General features: G+C 49.4%; 1 protein-coding gene across 1 annotated transcript in view; it reads left to right on the top strand.

Moving 5' to 3' along the window:
- Positions 1 to 6,705: 6,705 nt before the first annotated feature.
- Positions 6,706 to 16,146, top strand: part of LOC115416762 (cytosolic carboxypeptidase 4-like) — a gene marked incomplete at its 3' end in the record, with an annotated part of 19,339 nt that continues 9,898 nt past the window's right edge. Inside the window, exon 1 of the mRNA XM_030130622.1 lies at positions 6,706 to 6,988. Within this exon, the coding sequence (XP_029986482.1) occupies positions 6,907 to 6,988 (82 nt within the window). The remainder of the gene's footprint in view (positions 6,989 to 16,146) is intronic.

The following is a 16,146-nucleotide window of genomic DNA, read 5'->3' as shown; positions in this document are numbered from 1 at the left end:
AGACCAGGGAAAGACTGTAGACCAGGGACAGACTATAGACCAGGGACAGACTGTAGACCAGGGATAGACTCTAGACCAGGGACAGACTGTAGACCAGGGACAGACTATAGACCAGGGACAGACTGTAGACCAGGGAAAGACTGTAGACCAGGGACAGACTGTAGACCAGGGATAGACTCTAGACCAGGGACAGATGGTAGACCAGGGACAGACTGTAGACCAGGGACAGACGGTAGACCAGGGAAGGACTGTAGACCCTGGACAGACTGTAGACCAGGGATAGACTCTAGACCAGGGACAGACTGCAGACCAGGGACAGACTGCAGACCAGGGACAGACTGTAGACCAGGGACAGACTGTAGACCAGGGACAGACTGCAGACCAGGGACAGACTATAGACCATGGACAGACTGTAGACCAGGGACAGACTGTAGACCAGGGACACACTGTAGACCATGGACAGACTATAGACCAGGGACACACTATAGACCAGGGACACACTATAGACCATGGACAGACTGTAGACCAGGGACAGACTGTAGACCAGGGACACACTGTAGACCATGGACAGACTATAGACCAGGGACACACTATAGACCAGGGACAGACTATAGACCAGGGACAGATTGTAGACCATGGACACACTATAGACCAGGGACAGACTATAGTCCAGGGACAGACTGTAGACCCTGGACAGACTATAGACCAGGGACAGACTGTAGACCCTGGACAGACTGTAGACCCTGGACAGACTGTAGACCAGGGACAGACTGTAGACCCTGGACAGACTGTAGACCCTGGACAGACTATAGACCAGGGACACACTATAGACCAGGGACAGACTGTAGACCATGGACACACTATAGACCAGGGACAGACTATAGACCAGGGACAGACTGTAGACCCTGGACAGACTGTAGACCCTGGACAGACTATAGACCAGGGACAGACTGTAGACCCTGGCAGACTATAGACCAGGGACAGACTGTAGACCATGGACACACTATAGACCAGGGACAGACTATAGACCAGGGACAGACTGTAGACCCTGGACAGACTGTAGACCCTGGACAGACTATAGACCAGGGACAGACTGTAGACCCTGGACAGACTGTAGACCCTGGACAGACTGTAGACCCTGGACAGACTATAGACCAGGGACAGACTGTAGACCAGGGACAGACTGTAGACCCTGGACAGACTGTAGTCCCTGGACAGACTATAGACCAGGGACAGACTGTAGACCCTGGCAGACTATAGACCAGGGACAGACTGTAGACCCTGGCAGACTATAGACCAGGGACAGACTGTAGACCATGGACACACTATAGACCAGGGACAGACTATAGACCAGGGACAGACTGTAGACCCTGGACAGACTGTAGACCCTGGACAGACTATAGACCAGGGACAGACTGTAGACCCTGGACAGACTGTAGACCCTGGACAGACTGTAGACCCTGGACAGACTATAGACCAGGGACAGACTGTAGACCAGGGACAGACTGTAGACCCTGGACAGACTGTAGTCCCTGGACAGACTGCAGTCCAGGGACAGACTGCAGACCAGGGACAGACTGTAGACCAGGGACAGACTGCAGACCAGGGACAGACTGTAGACCAGGGACAGACTGCAGACCAGGGACAGACTATAGACCAGGGACAGACTGTAGACCCTGGACAGACTGTAGACCCTGGACAGACTATAGACCAGGGACAGACTGTAGACCCTGGCAGACTATAGACCAGGGACAGACTGTAGACCCTGGACAGACTGTAGACCCTGGACAGACTGTAGACCCTGGACAGACTATAGACCAGGGACAGACTGTAGACCCTGGACAGACTGTAGACCCTGGACAGACTATAGACCAGGGACAGACTGTAGACCAGGGACAGACTGTAGACCCTGGACAGACTTTAGTCCCTGGACAGGCTGTAGACCCTGGACAGGTCTCAGGTTCTCTTTCAGTGTCATTACAGACTGTTTGGCGCTCACACATTTTAATCGGATCCACTTGAAAAGGATCCAGTTGAAGTGATGAAGCAGGGGAATGCGGACCATGCGGACCATGTGGACCATGCGGACCATGTGGACCATGATGACCCAGGGCTGAGTTACACTACAGGCTATTTAGAGAACCATCAATTGGGTCCATCTGACACTGCACTGCACATGGACTAGGACTAGGACCACAACCCTAACCCTGACCAGGACTAGGACCACAACCCTGACCCTGACCAGGACTAGGACCACAACTCTAACCCTGACCCTGACCAGGACTAGGACCACAACTCTAACCCTGACCAGGACTAGGACCACAACCCTAACCCTGACCAGGGCTAGGACCACAACCCTAACCATGACCCTGACCAGCACTAGGACCACAACCCTAACCCTGACCCTGACCAGGACTAGGACCACAACCCTAACCCTGACCCTGACCAGGGCTAGAACCACAACACTGACAAAACCCCTGACCAGGACTAGGACCACAACCCTGACCCTGACCAGGACTAGGACCACAACTCTAACCCTGACCCTGACCAGGACTAGGACCACAACTCTAACCCTGACCAGGACTAGGACCACAACCCTAACCCTGACCAGGACTAGGACCACAACCCTAACCCTGACCCTGACCAGGGCTAGGACCACAACCCTAACCTTGACCCTGACCAGCACTAGGACCACAACCCTAACCCTGACCCTGACCAGGACTAGGACCACAACCCTAACCCTGACCCTGACCAGGGCTAGAACCACAACACTGACAAAACCCCTGACCAGGACTAGGACCACAACCCTGACCCTGACCAGGACTAGGACCACAACTCTAACCCTGACCCTGACCAGGACTAGGACCACAACTCTAACCCTGACCAGGACTAGGACCACAACCCTAACCCTGACCAGGGCTAGGACCACAACACTGACAAAACCCCTAACCCTTAACCCTAGTTGTGGTTGTCATGTTTTATTCACTCTTACATAAACCTACTCACATGTCCTCCTCCACATCCTCCTCCTCCTCCTCCTCCTCACCTCCTCCTCACCTCCTCCTCCTCTGACATCTGCTTCTTATTTGATGAGAAACATTGAAGCTCAACATTTTCATCTGATGGACTTCATGTTTGTGGGACCCTTTAGTCCACTAAAGGTGGACTGGGATCACGGACCCTTTAGTCCACTAAAGGTGGACTGGGATCACGGACCCTTTAGTCCACTAAAGGTGGACTGGGATCACGGACACTTAGCCCACTAAAGGTGGACTGGGATCGTGGACCCTTTAGTCCACTAAAGGTGGACTGGGATCACGAACCCTTTAGTCCACTAAAGGTGGACTGGGATCGTGGACCCTTTAGTCCACTAAAGGTGGACTGGGATCACGGACCCTTTAGCCCACTAAAGGTGGACTGGGATGGTGGACCCTTTAGTCCACTAAAGGTGGACTGGGATCGTGGACCCTTTAGTCCACTAAAGGTGGACTGGGATCACGGACCCTTTAGCCCACTAAAGGTGGACTGGGATGGTGGACCCTTTAGTCCACTAAAGGTGGACTGGGATGGTGGACCCTTTAGTCCACTAAAGGTGGACTGGGATGGTGGACCCTTTAGTCCCATTAAAGGTGGACTTGGATCACGGGACCCTTTAGCCCATTAAAGGTGGACTTGGATCACGGACCCTTTAGCCCATTAAAGGTGGACTGGGATGGTGAACCCTTTAGCCCATTAAAGGTGGACTTGGATCACGGACCCTTTAGCCCATTAAAGGTGGACTGGGATGGTGGACCCCTTTGGCTCTTTCTGTGTGTATTGTGTGTTGTTTGGCTGTGGTCTGTTGTCGTCTGTGAGTGACAGTCACTAATGCTGTGCAGATTTATGTCCGGATCCCACCCCCATGAATCATGGCGTCCCAGTGAAATGTTAGAGCGGACCTGTACCTGTTGAGTCCTGCTGGACCTTCAGGACACATGAGCCCCAGTCCAGGGATGGTTGAGACGCCAAGAGGATGGTTGGAACGCCAACAGGATGTTCTGATAAGCCCCGGAGATGACAAGTATGTCTGAGTGGAACTGGGTCTGCCTACAGGGGGGATGGGGGGACAGGGGGGACGGGGGTACCAGGGACCCACCAAGTACCCACCAAGTACCCACCATCTGCCTGTGGAACTACAGGGGGGATGGGGGTCACAGGTAGTCCACCAGGGTTCCACCATCACCATTTAAACACCAGAACACATGAACCAGGACCAAACAGACCCAGTTTAGTGTCCTGAGGTTGGACCAGGTCCACCACCGTGTGTTTAGACCCTTTGCACTGACGTCACAGTTATCATGTAACTAGTGGTTCAGTTTAATGGTGGACGGAAAAAGCAACACAACAAACAAACAAACGAGCAACGGCTTCTGTCTCCAGCACTGGAACTGAAGTTTAGGAGTTGTCCTGCGAAGTGACTCACAACTGGACGGACCAAAGAACGCTGTTTGGAGAAGCTAGTGATTGCAGGGCTAGCTACTGACCCACACCTTCTGCCTCCTGATGGGTTTACGATCTAAAAGAGTTTAAAGCACACCATCTGTTCCATCCTGTTCTAAATGGAGTGTCCCCGTACACAGGTACTGATCCAAAACAGACTGAAGTCTGGATGGTGGTCTCTAAATTCTTCCTGGGACATGTGAACACCTTATTCCAGGTGAAACAGAAAAGTTCAGATTAAATTTAAACCTGATTAAAGTCAGTGGTTTAGTCCTCTTTTAACTGCGCTCTAAATTCTTCCCGGACATGTAAAGCCTTTATTCCGTTTGGACTTTATTCCTTCCATTCTGCACATGCTCAGTGTCTTGTCCTGTGGCGATGATGCACACATTCTGCGCTGGTGGAAGAATCTGCACTGCAGTCTAGTCTTCCCAAAGCGTTCCAGTGGAATATTCTGATGGGATCTAGCAGCCTGGAAAACCCTGAAGGAACAGTTCAACACTGGCTTTGGATTCATTCATTTGTCCTGAACTAATGAGTTCCACAAGTGGGACAAACAGTTTGAACTGCAGCCCTAACGTTAGCTTAGCTTAGCCTAGCTTAGCAGAATGGCTTCATTCCTCTGCTCAGACGTAGCCAGGCTTTTAGAGGTGATCTGTAGTATTTTAGGAGTGATTTGGGTCAGTTCAGTTCTCCCTAATCATTCCTTTAGTCCGCTGGGGTCAATATGATCACAAACTGAGGCTCAGATCATGGTCATGTGACTTACTGCAGGAAGAACATCTGGGAAATAAAAACTAATGCAAAGCTAAAACGCTAAAGCAAAGCTAATTTAGCGCATGCATCCCTTCAACAAAAAGATTTTCCAACTTCCGTCAACACAACAGTCCACAGATTGTATGAGTGCAGTAAGTCGCAGATCTGAAGAAATAATTAGAGAGAATCGGATTTGACAAAATCACTGACAAAAGACGACAAATCACCTTTAAAAAAACTGGATATGTGTGACCATGGAAATGCAGTGACTATGCTAAGCTAAGCTAACAGACGGGCTAAGCTAAGCTAACAGAAGGGCTAAGCTAAGCTAACAGAAGGGCTAAGATAACAGAAGGGCTAAGCTAACAGAAGGGCTAAGCTAAGCTAACAGAAGGGCTAAGCTAACAGAAGGGCTAAGCTAAGCTAACAGAAGGGCTGCCAGAACCCAATAAAGGTTTGTCATGTAAACCTTTATTCAGGTTGAACGTTTCCATGGAAACAGGAGAGAAAAGACTATAGTTCAGGGTTTACTTCTTCTGGAAAAATAAACTGAATTTCAAAAACATCCTGTAACTGTAGCCAGTGTGTGGTTTTTGTTTCCCTGTGCAGACCTTCTTGTTCTTGAATCTTGTTCCTAGCTCCATGACTTTTTTGTTCCTGTGGTTTTTCATTTCATGCTGAACACGTTGTGCTCCCTCCTTTTGTTCTGTGGATTTTCTACTTTTATCATTCATTGTTTAAAATCCTTTAAACTCTACCTCCTGTGTCTGGATCTTGTGGGTCCATGCCAGAGTGAACGTCAGGAGCACATGTTCTCTGGGTTTCAAACAGTCTGAACGAAGCATTTTTAAAGACTTTCAATCCAATCAACTGATCTAATTAAGGACATGAATGGAATGAGTGGCACATCATTTACACCTATTCTGAAATGTAGACGGAGAAACTGAAGACCTGAGGAACGCACACACACACACACACACACACACACACACACACACACACACACATATACACACACATACACATGTACACACATATGCACACACACAAACACACACACATATACACACACATACACACATACACACACACCCTCACACACACACACACACACACACACACACACACACACACACACACACACATAGACACACACCTCCTCTGGGCTGTTTGACATTTGGGTTCTACCCAGTGGGTAAATGGCAGGGGGCAGTTTCAAAGCCCAGGGGGCAGTTTTAAAGATGAGGGGGGGTGTTTTAAAGCAGGTTGTGTGTGTGTGTGTGTGTGTGTGTGTGTGTGTGTGTGTGTGTGTGTCAGTTTTACAGCTCAGCCAGGTGCTTATAAGAGCTGTCTGCACACATGAAGACACTGCAGACACACACACACAACACAGAGAACACACAACACAGAGAACACACAACACACAGAACACACAACACACAGAACACACAGAACACACAACACACAGAACACACAACACACAGAACACACAACACACAACACTCACAACACACAGAACACACAACACACAGAACACACAGAACACAGAACATAGAACATAGAACCACAGAGCAGGGATTCCCTCTGATAGTGAGAGGAAAAGGATTCACACACACACACACACACACACACACACACAAGTACACACATATATACACACACACTTCTAGCATGTTCAAATATGGACGCAGTAATTTTACGTGGAATGGAACACTTAAAGAACTGGAGAGAACCAACACAGGAGTGTACAGAGGTAAGAGAGAGAGAGAGAGAGAGAGAGAGACAGAGAGGTGCATGGCATTATGGGATGGATCCTGGTGGATGTGAGCTTGGTGTGAGTCAGTGTTTCAGCCTGTGTCTATGATCAGCTGGTTTGATCATATAAGTGTGTGTGTGTGAGAGTGTGTGTGTGTGTGTGTGTGTGAGTGTGTGTGAGTGTGTGTTCACTCTGAACTTCAACACATCATCATCTGTCTGTTATGGGCTCTAAGCCCCGCCCCTCTACTTCCTGAACTGGCTCCTTTATTTCCTGTCTGTCGTTATCAGACATACTCATTAATCCAGGTGTGTCTGTGACTTCCTGTTGTGATGGTGATTAATTAGACACACCTGGATTAATGAGTGTGTCCAATGATTCTGATGGGACAAAATTAAACACAGCAAAATTAAACACAACAAAATTAAACACAGCAAAATTAAACACAACAAAATTAAACACAGCAAAATTAAACACAACAAAATTAAACACAACAAAATTAAACACAGCAAAATTAAACACAGCAAAATTAAACACAACAAAATTAAACACAACAAAATTAAACACAACAAAATCCAATAGAACAAGCAAATAAAGAAACATGCAAAGCAGCCAACAGCAGAACTGTTGTGAAAGCACAGGGTTTGGACCCAGATGTGTCAGACTGACACAGAGACACTGAGTTTAGTATTTATTACTCAAATAAAAGGACAAAAGAATTTTCACAAAAACACTTAACACACAAATCTTCTTGGTTGAGGAATCAAAAAAAAAAAAAAAAAAAAATTAAGGTTTTTCACAAGTGTGGAATCCAAGAATTAACAAAGAGATCTTCTCAAACGAGGTTTTAAAAATTCTAAAAAAGTCTTCACCGACGTGGAATCAAACATCTAACACAAAAATCTTCTCATTGGAGGAATCAAAGAACAACAAAAACTCTTCACAAAATGTTCCAGCAGCACCGGAGAAGGTGGAGGAAAGCATTAGAGATGCACTGACAACAGACATGAGGAGAGGAGGGAATATAAGGGATAGAAGAAATGAGGACCAGGTGAAGACCATCAGAGGATGAGGAGGACACGGAGCAGACACACACAGAGCGACAAAACAGGAAATGAACCAAAGCAACCAACAGGAACCATAGGCTGGTCCAACAGTCCTGGTCCAAAATACAGTTTCACATCACCTCCATTAGAACCCTGCATTAGGTTTATGCATTCAAAAGATGATTTAGGAACACATTTGGAAGAAAAAGCACATGTTTTACAGGTTGCACAAGTTGCTGAAGTTTCCTGGAAATGGACTAATTGTTCATTTTCAGCAAAGACGAGCTGAGCTGTAAGAGAAGAGCAGGACTATCAGAACCAAGGTCTGAGGGATTCAGCTGGAAATGTATGGATGAAGTAACTCCACCCACATCTGTGGGACTGGAGTAAATATATGGATGAAGTAACTCCGCCCACATCTGTGGAACTGGAGTAAATATATGGATGAAGTAACTCCGCCCACATCTGTGGAACTGGAGTAAATATATGGATGAAGTAACTCCGCCCACATCTGTGGAACTGGAGTAAATATATGGATGAAGTAACTCCGCCCACATCTGTGGTACTGGAGTAAATATATGGATGAAGTAACTCCGCCCACATCTGTGGTACTGGAGTGTAGAACTGGTTGTGGTCCATTCTGTGACTCCAGTGTGACACCAGAGCAGAAGCAGCTGATGGTGGACCACCTGATGTTAAATGCAGGTTCTTTGGTTCCTCTAAAGCGTTGGGATGTCCTTAATCCATCAGATTGTGAAGGGAAGCAGATCAGGGCTTTTGTCTCCACCAGCACCATGCGTCTGTTTGAACCTTTGGATCTGCCACAAACATTCTGAACAGTTCCTCCAGTAGACTGGGCTGATGATGCAGACTTTCAGAAGGAGGAGAAAACTGGGCATTCCACTAAAGCTGTCAGTGATGTCACTGACAGAGGGGCGGAGCTTATTCCAGACTTCAACTGTAGCCGAACAACAAATGCAGATCACAAACAGTACTGGCAACAAGTTGTCAAAGAACACAGGAACATTTTTGGTCATTTCAATAAACCAACAGTGGTTGTTGGACTTTCTAAGGAACATTTTTATGTGAGTGTCAGTTTGATTTGGAGAATAAAAATACAAATTATTCTGATCTGTTTATTCATTTGGACAGTTCTGTTAGAGTATACAGACATCTGCACCTGTCTGGGACACCTCTGAATGTTAATTAATTTGCATCAAATTTGGACCGAAGTAATTTGGCCAGATATGGAACCAAATGCAGGGTTCAAATCCAGAGAATCTGAAAACACATTTTTGGACCACCCTAGTAGACACACCTGGATTAATGAGTGTGTCCAATAATTCTAATGGGACAAAATGAAGCACAACAAAATCCAATAGAACAAGCAAATAAAGAACCATGCAAAGCAAATCAGGCTGTCACAAGGGTGGAAATGAGAAGACTCATGCACAGTGCTGACGGGAGACAAAAGAATTTATGAACATAAATTTCAACAAAGACATGGAATAACACAAACCTGGGTCAGAGTCCTGGGTCGGCCTAATGTCCAGGTTATGGCATGGGTGGAGCACCAAGCCTTCAATGGGCTGACTGATGATGGGCTGCAGCCTGCCACGCTCAGCAGGTGGTTGTGATCCTGAATAATGAGGAGAGGGAGGAGCTGGTGGTCACCACCAGCACAAACTGTAACATCAGCAACAAATGAACACACTGAAGCAAACTCCACCCACCCAAATGTAGAACCAATCCAACCAAAGAAACCAACAGGACCGAATGATTCTGGAGGTTCACTTCAACACAAACAACAGTTACAGCGCAGCAGTGTGTACGCACCAGAAACACAGATGAAGGGAAGGAGGTCCAGAAGGAGGTCCAGAAGGAGGTCCAGAAGAGGTCCAGAAGGGGTCCAGAAGGAGGTCCAGAAGAGGTCCAGAAGGGGTCCAGAAGGGGTCCAGAAGAGGTCCAGAAGAGGTTCAGAAGGAGGTCCAGAAGAGGTCCAGAAGGAGGTCCAGAAGGAGGTCCAGAAGGGGTCCAGAAGGAGGTCCAGAAGAGGTCCAGAAGGAGGTCCATAAGGAGGTCCAGAAGGGGTCCAGAAGAGGTCCAGAAGGGGTCCAGAAGGAGGTCCAGAAGAGGTCCAGAAGGAGGTCCAGAAGGAGGTCCAGAAGAGGGTCCAGAAGGGGGTCCAGAAGGGGTCCAGAAGAGAGTCCAGAAGAGGGTCCAGAAGGAGGTCGAGAAGAGGGTCCAGAAGGGGGTCCAGAAGGGGTCCAGAAGGGGGTCCAGAAGGAGGTCCAGAAAGGGGTCCAGAAGAGGGTCCAGAAGGGGGTCTGGAAGAGGCTCTGGAAGGGATCCAGAAGGGGGTCTAAAAGGGGGTCCAAAAGGGGACGGTGGGGGTAGGAACCACAGGTGAAACACAGGTGGACAAAACAAGGGCACCTCCGAGCCAGGCAGAGGCAGCGGGCCCAAACCGGGCCCAGCTGCAGGTCCTGGATCTTCATGGATAGGAGTCTGAGTGAACGGCTGTACTGGGAAACTGCGCTGGTTCAGGTGGGAGCGTCTTACATATCAGCGAAAGTACGTGCATGAGCGGGCAGCAGGAGGGGGGGTGGGGGTACTGGGACCGAGCCGTGGTTCCCAGTACCAGCTGAGGACCTACCACAGAATTTGGGGTCAGCGGTGGCATGAAGACCAAACCAACACAGACAATGAGAAGAGTTAACGGAGAAAGAGTCCTGGAGACACAAAGGTGGGCACGTCCACACCGATGGGAGGAGAGAGAGGAAGGGGGGGGGGGGTGTGGACAGCCACCAGGCAGACCCCCAAACAGCCGGGGGGGGGGTGGACAGGCACCAGGCAGACCCCCAAACAGCTGTGGATGACTGGGTAACCCACCTGAGACTGAGGGATGACAGGTGGACTACCCACCAGGACTTAGACCAGGGTTCTCAAACTCCTGTTCTTTCACGTTCCACATTCAGTCTGATTTGATCTCCAGTGGACTGAACCAGTAAAATAAAAACAGAATAACCTGTAAATATTGACAACTGACACTTTAGGTCTGTGTTTGAGTGAAAAAAAAACATTAAATTATGAAAATACATTTAGAAACTATCCATCCATCCATCCATCCATTCTCTTCCTCTTATCTGGGGCCAAGTCGCGGGGGTAACAGTCTAAGCAGGGATGCCCAGACTTCCCTCTCCTCAGACTCCTCCTCCTGGTGGGACATACCCAGAACACCTCCCCAGGTCGGAGTCCAGGAGGATCTGAACCAGCTGTCTGATCCACCTCAGCTGGTTCCTCTGGATGTGGAGGAGCAGCAGTTCTACTCTGAGCTCCGCCCTGGTGACTGAGCTCCTCCCCCTATCCCTAAGGGTGGACCCACCCACCCTACAGAGGAAACTCATTTGGACCGCTTGTATCCTGGATCTGGTCCTTTGGGTCCTGACCCACAGCTCATGACCACAGGTGAGGGTCTGAACGTAGACTGAGGGTAAATCCAGAGCTTCTCCTTTGGGCTCAGCTCCTTCTGAACCACAACAGACCCATACAAGCACTGCAGACGCTGCACCCACCCACCTGTCAATCTGAACCTCCACCCATCCACCTGTCAATCTGAACCTCCACCCACCCACCTGTGTCAGGATCCATGCCTGTTTGACCCTCAGCTCCTCCTTATTATCATCATTAGACTCACCTGCTGGCGCTGCGTGGCTGCAGCCAATTATCTTTAGCCTATTTAAAGCTTTGGTTTGCAGCCATGCAGCGCTGGTCCATTTCTCCTCATTCCTTTCCATAGCCCGGACAATTATCCATATTCATCCACGGACTCTGACCCAGGTGTTGTATGTTTTTTTTTTATGGACTCTGTTTCTGATTTAGCTTTTGTGTTAGGTTTTCGTTGCGTTGTTTCCATATTTTGTTAATTAAACTTGTTATTTTTTCCCTTCAGTACCGAGCATTTGAGTCCTTTCTTTTCCCCTTTGTGACAACCTGTCAATCTGAACCTCCACCCACCCACCTGTCAATCTGAACCTCCATCCTTCACTCACTGTGAACCAGACCCAGATACTGGAACTCCACTTGGGACAAAGACTTTCCACCAACCTGGAGAGGGCAGACCACCTTTTTCTGGTCGAGAACCATGGCTCGGTGGTTTGCCCCCGGAAGTAAGGGATGCCGTCAAGCTGCAGAAGGAGTCTGATGGAGCCTTGTTGGCTCGTGGGACTCCAGAGGAGCTGATGGGTACCTGCAGGACAGGGGTACCGCAGCCTGAGCAGTTGTGGAGGCAAAAACTGGGGTCTGGGTGGAGTTTGGGGAGGCCATGGAGGAGGACTATTGGTCGGCCTCGAGGAAATTCTGTCAAACTGTCCGACGCCTCAGGAGGTGAAGCAGTGCACCACCAACACTGTTTACAGTAGAAGTGGGAGGAGCTGACCTCCACTGGGGGTGTGGTCGGACGGTGGAGGGAATACCTGGAGGATCTCCTCAGTCCCACTGTCACGTCTTCCATGGAGGAAGCAGAGGCTGAGGTCTCAGAGGTGGACTGGTCCAGGTCTCAGTGGTGGACTGGTCCATCACCCCAGCTGAAGTCACCCAGGTGGTTGGACAGAGCACTGGGGGTGAATGAGGTCCACCCTGAGTACCTTCAGTCTGAATGTGCAGGACTGTCTTGGCTGACTCGTCTCTGTAACATGGCATGGCAGTCGGGGACAGTCCCTCTGGATTGGCAGACCGGGGTGGTGGTCCCCCTTTTTAAGAAGGGGGACCAGAGGATGTGCTCCAACCACAGGGGGATCCTACTCCTCAGCCTCCCGGGGAAAGTCTATTCCAGGTACTGGAGAGGAGGATCCCACCAACAGTCCAACCTCGGATCCGGGAGAAACAAGGTTTTGGTCCCGGTCGTGGAACACTGGACCAGGTCTCCACTCTCCATTGGGTGCTCAAGGGTTCATGGGAGTTTGCCCAACCGGTCCACATGTGTTTTGTGGATTTGGAGAAGGCGTTCGACCGTGTCCCTCGTGGTATCCTGTGGGGGGTGCTTCGGGAGTATGGGGCCCTCTGCTCAGGCCAGTCCGGTCCTTGTATGACCAAAGCAGGAGCCTGGTTCACATTACTGGCAGTAAGTCAGACCTGTTCCAGGTGCATGTGGGACTCCAGCAGGGCTGCCCTTTGGCACCAGTTCTGTTCATAGTTTTTATGGACAGAATTTCTAGACGCAGCCAGGGGCCGGAGGGGGTCCGGTTTGGGGACCACAGGATTTCATCTCTGCTTTTTGCAGATGACGTTGTCCTGTTGGCCTCATGGAACCTGGACCTTCAGCGTGACCTGGGGCAGTTTGGAGTGGGATGAGGATCAGCACCTCCAAATCCAAACTATCCAAACTAAACTATCCAAACAGTATTAATCACCTGTAACCTGGTGGGTGTGGGGGGGGGGGGGGGCACTCCATCTGAGCTTCGTTAAGAGTTGACAGACCCATCCTGAATGTGTCTGTCTGAAGTTTTGAACAGTTTCAGCACCAAACGTCTGAGAGCAGGATGTGGACGGGGCTGGTTCTAAAAGCAGAACACCCATATTTGGACTGGACTCTAATTATAATGAGCAGAGCTGATTAGTGCCAGTGTCAGCTGTGGTCAAACAGGCTGAGGTCAGGATGGTATTATAGAAGAGCATTTAAGGGTTCAGAAATGAGCATCTGAGATCAGGATGATATTATAGAAGAGCATTTAAGGGTTCAGAAATGAGCATCTGAGATCAGGATGATATTATAGAAGAGCATTTAAGGGTTCAGAAATGAGCATCTGAGATCAGGATGATATTATAGAAGAGCATTTAAGGGTTCAGAAATGAGCATCTGAGATCAGGATGATATTATAGAAGAGCATTTAAGGGTTCAGAAATGAGCATCTGAGGTCAGGATGATATTATAGAAGAGCAGCACACACACACAAACATTTAGTACTTCACATAAATGAGCAGCAGGATATGAACATCTACTGAGTGAACGCCAGAGCAGACAACTGAGAACGGAGACGAGGTTTAAGGGAGACCTGAGAGGTTTAAGGGCTGGAGGCGGGGGGGGCACTGCACGCTTTAATTTCAGAGTACACTGAGACATTCAACTGCATCATTACCTCCACCAAGGAGGTTATGTTTTTGCCAGTGTTTGTTTGTTTGTTTGTCTGTTTGTTTGTTTGTTTGTTTGTTTGTTTGTTTGTTTGTTTGTGTAATGGGACTAGTACGAAGGCTGAACCCAAATGCAAGACCAGAATGCAGATGACCAATTGAGAGTGTTTATTAAACACAATCACAGTAGTAAAAACACAGCACAAAATAGTTAACACGTCTGTGAAGGCGTGTGATTCTGGACTCTTCGTCCGGGCTGTGAACGGGGAATATGGATGGTCAGCACGGCCGAGCCGGAGGATTCCCGTCAACACCCCGACTAGGGCAAAACAGAGGATAGTCAAAAAACAAGCCAGGTCATACACAGGAGGGCAATTCAGGAGGCAACGGGACATGAGGGAAAGGCTACTCACGGTCAGGGTCCAGGCGAGGGTCGAAACACAAGGTAACACGTTGGAGGCTGAGGTAATCAGGGAATAGGCAGAATCAGAAGTCGAAGTACGAACCAGGTCAGAACCAGACGAGCAGGCAGACAAGGAACAGGCAGGATCGGTGGTCGGAAGGCAAAACGGGTCAAGAACGGGCAGACAGACTGACAGGTATCCAAAAACGCTGGTAAGTGAGCACACAAAGGTAGAACACAAACTGGCAAAGGAACAGGGGAAAACACAGGGTTTAAATACACAAGAGGGCGGGAAGACAATTGGACACAGGTGGAGATAATCAGGGAGGAGTCAGGTAATCAGGAGCAGGTGAAACAATCAAGGAGGGGAAGTAAAAACACCAGACATGACACAAGAGGGAAACTTAACAAAATAAAACAGGAAATGACAGAGAAAACAGAAAAGACAGACACAGTCTGGGAGCAGACATGACAGTACCCCCCCCTCTAGGGGACGGCACCGGACGGCCCAGGAACCTCCGGGTGGTGGCGATGAAAGTCCCGGATCAGGTCCGGGTCCAGGATGTAAGAGGCGGGCACCCAGGAACGCTCTTCAGGGCCGTATCCTTCCCAATCCACCAAGTATTGAAATCCTCTTCCCCGGCGACGGGCCGCTAGGAGCCGGCGAACAGTGTAGGCTGGGCCTCCATCAATGATCCGGGGGTGGCGGGTGGTGGCTGGGTGGGAGGGACTAACCGGCTCTCCTTAGCCGGTTTAACTTGACTCACGTGGAAGGTTGGGTGTATCCTCATGGTCCTAGGTAGCTTCAGGCGAACAGAGACAGGATTAATAATTTTTGAGATAGGAAATGGGCCCACGAACCTGGGTGCCAATTTGCGGCTCTCCACCCTCAAGGGAAGATGACGGGTTGACAGCCACACACGTTGGTCGCGCTGGTAGACCGGGGCTGGAGTCCTGTGCCGGTCCGCAGCTGCCTTGTAGACCCCCGAGGCCTTCAACAGAGCTCAGAGCTTGTCTGGCGCGAATCCAGGTCCTTTTGCATCTCCTTATCAAGGCCAGAGCTGAGGGGACGCTGACATCCTTCTCTAGGGCCGGGAACAGAGGAGGTTGATAACCACAAACTACATGAAAAGGAGACAGACCAGAAGAAGCACAGGGTAGCGAATTGTGGGCGTATTCGACCCAGATCAGCTGGCGGCTCCAGGAAGCAGGGTTGTGGGAGGCCAAAACTCTAAGACCGGCCTCCAGCACCTGATTGAGCCGCTCCGTCTGACCATTGGACTGTGGGTGATAGCCCGAGGACAGACTAACAGACGCCCCAATAAGGGAACAAAAAGCACGCCAAAAACGTGCAACAAACTGAGGACCTCTGTCCGAAACAATGTCTCTGGGAAAACCATGTAATCGACAGACATGATATAACATGGCCTCTGCTGTCTCCTTAGCAGAGGGGAACTTAGGTAGTGGGACAAAGTGAGCCATCTTGGAAAAACGGTCAACAATGGTCAACACAGTGGTATTTCCATCTGACGGGGGGCAGCCCCGTCACAAAGTCTAGTGACACATTAGACCAGGGT

This window comes from Sphaeramia orbicularis, unplaced genomic scaffold (genome assembly GCF_902148855.1).
Source record: "Sphaeramia orbicularis unplaced genomic scaffold, fSphaOr1.1, whole genome shotgun sequence".
NCBI classification, from domain to species: Eukaryota; Metazoa; Chordata; class Actinopteri; order Kurtiformes; family Apogonidae; genus Sphaeramia; species Sphaeramia orbicularis.
The sequence above is the reverse complement of the archived record's forward strand: the minus strand, read 5'-3'. Positions and strand labels throughout refer to the sequence as shown.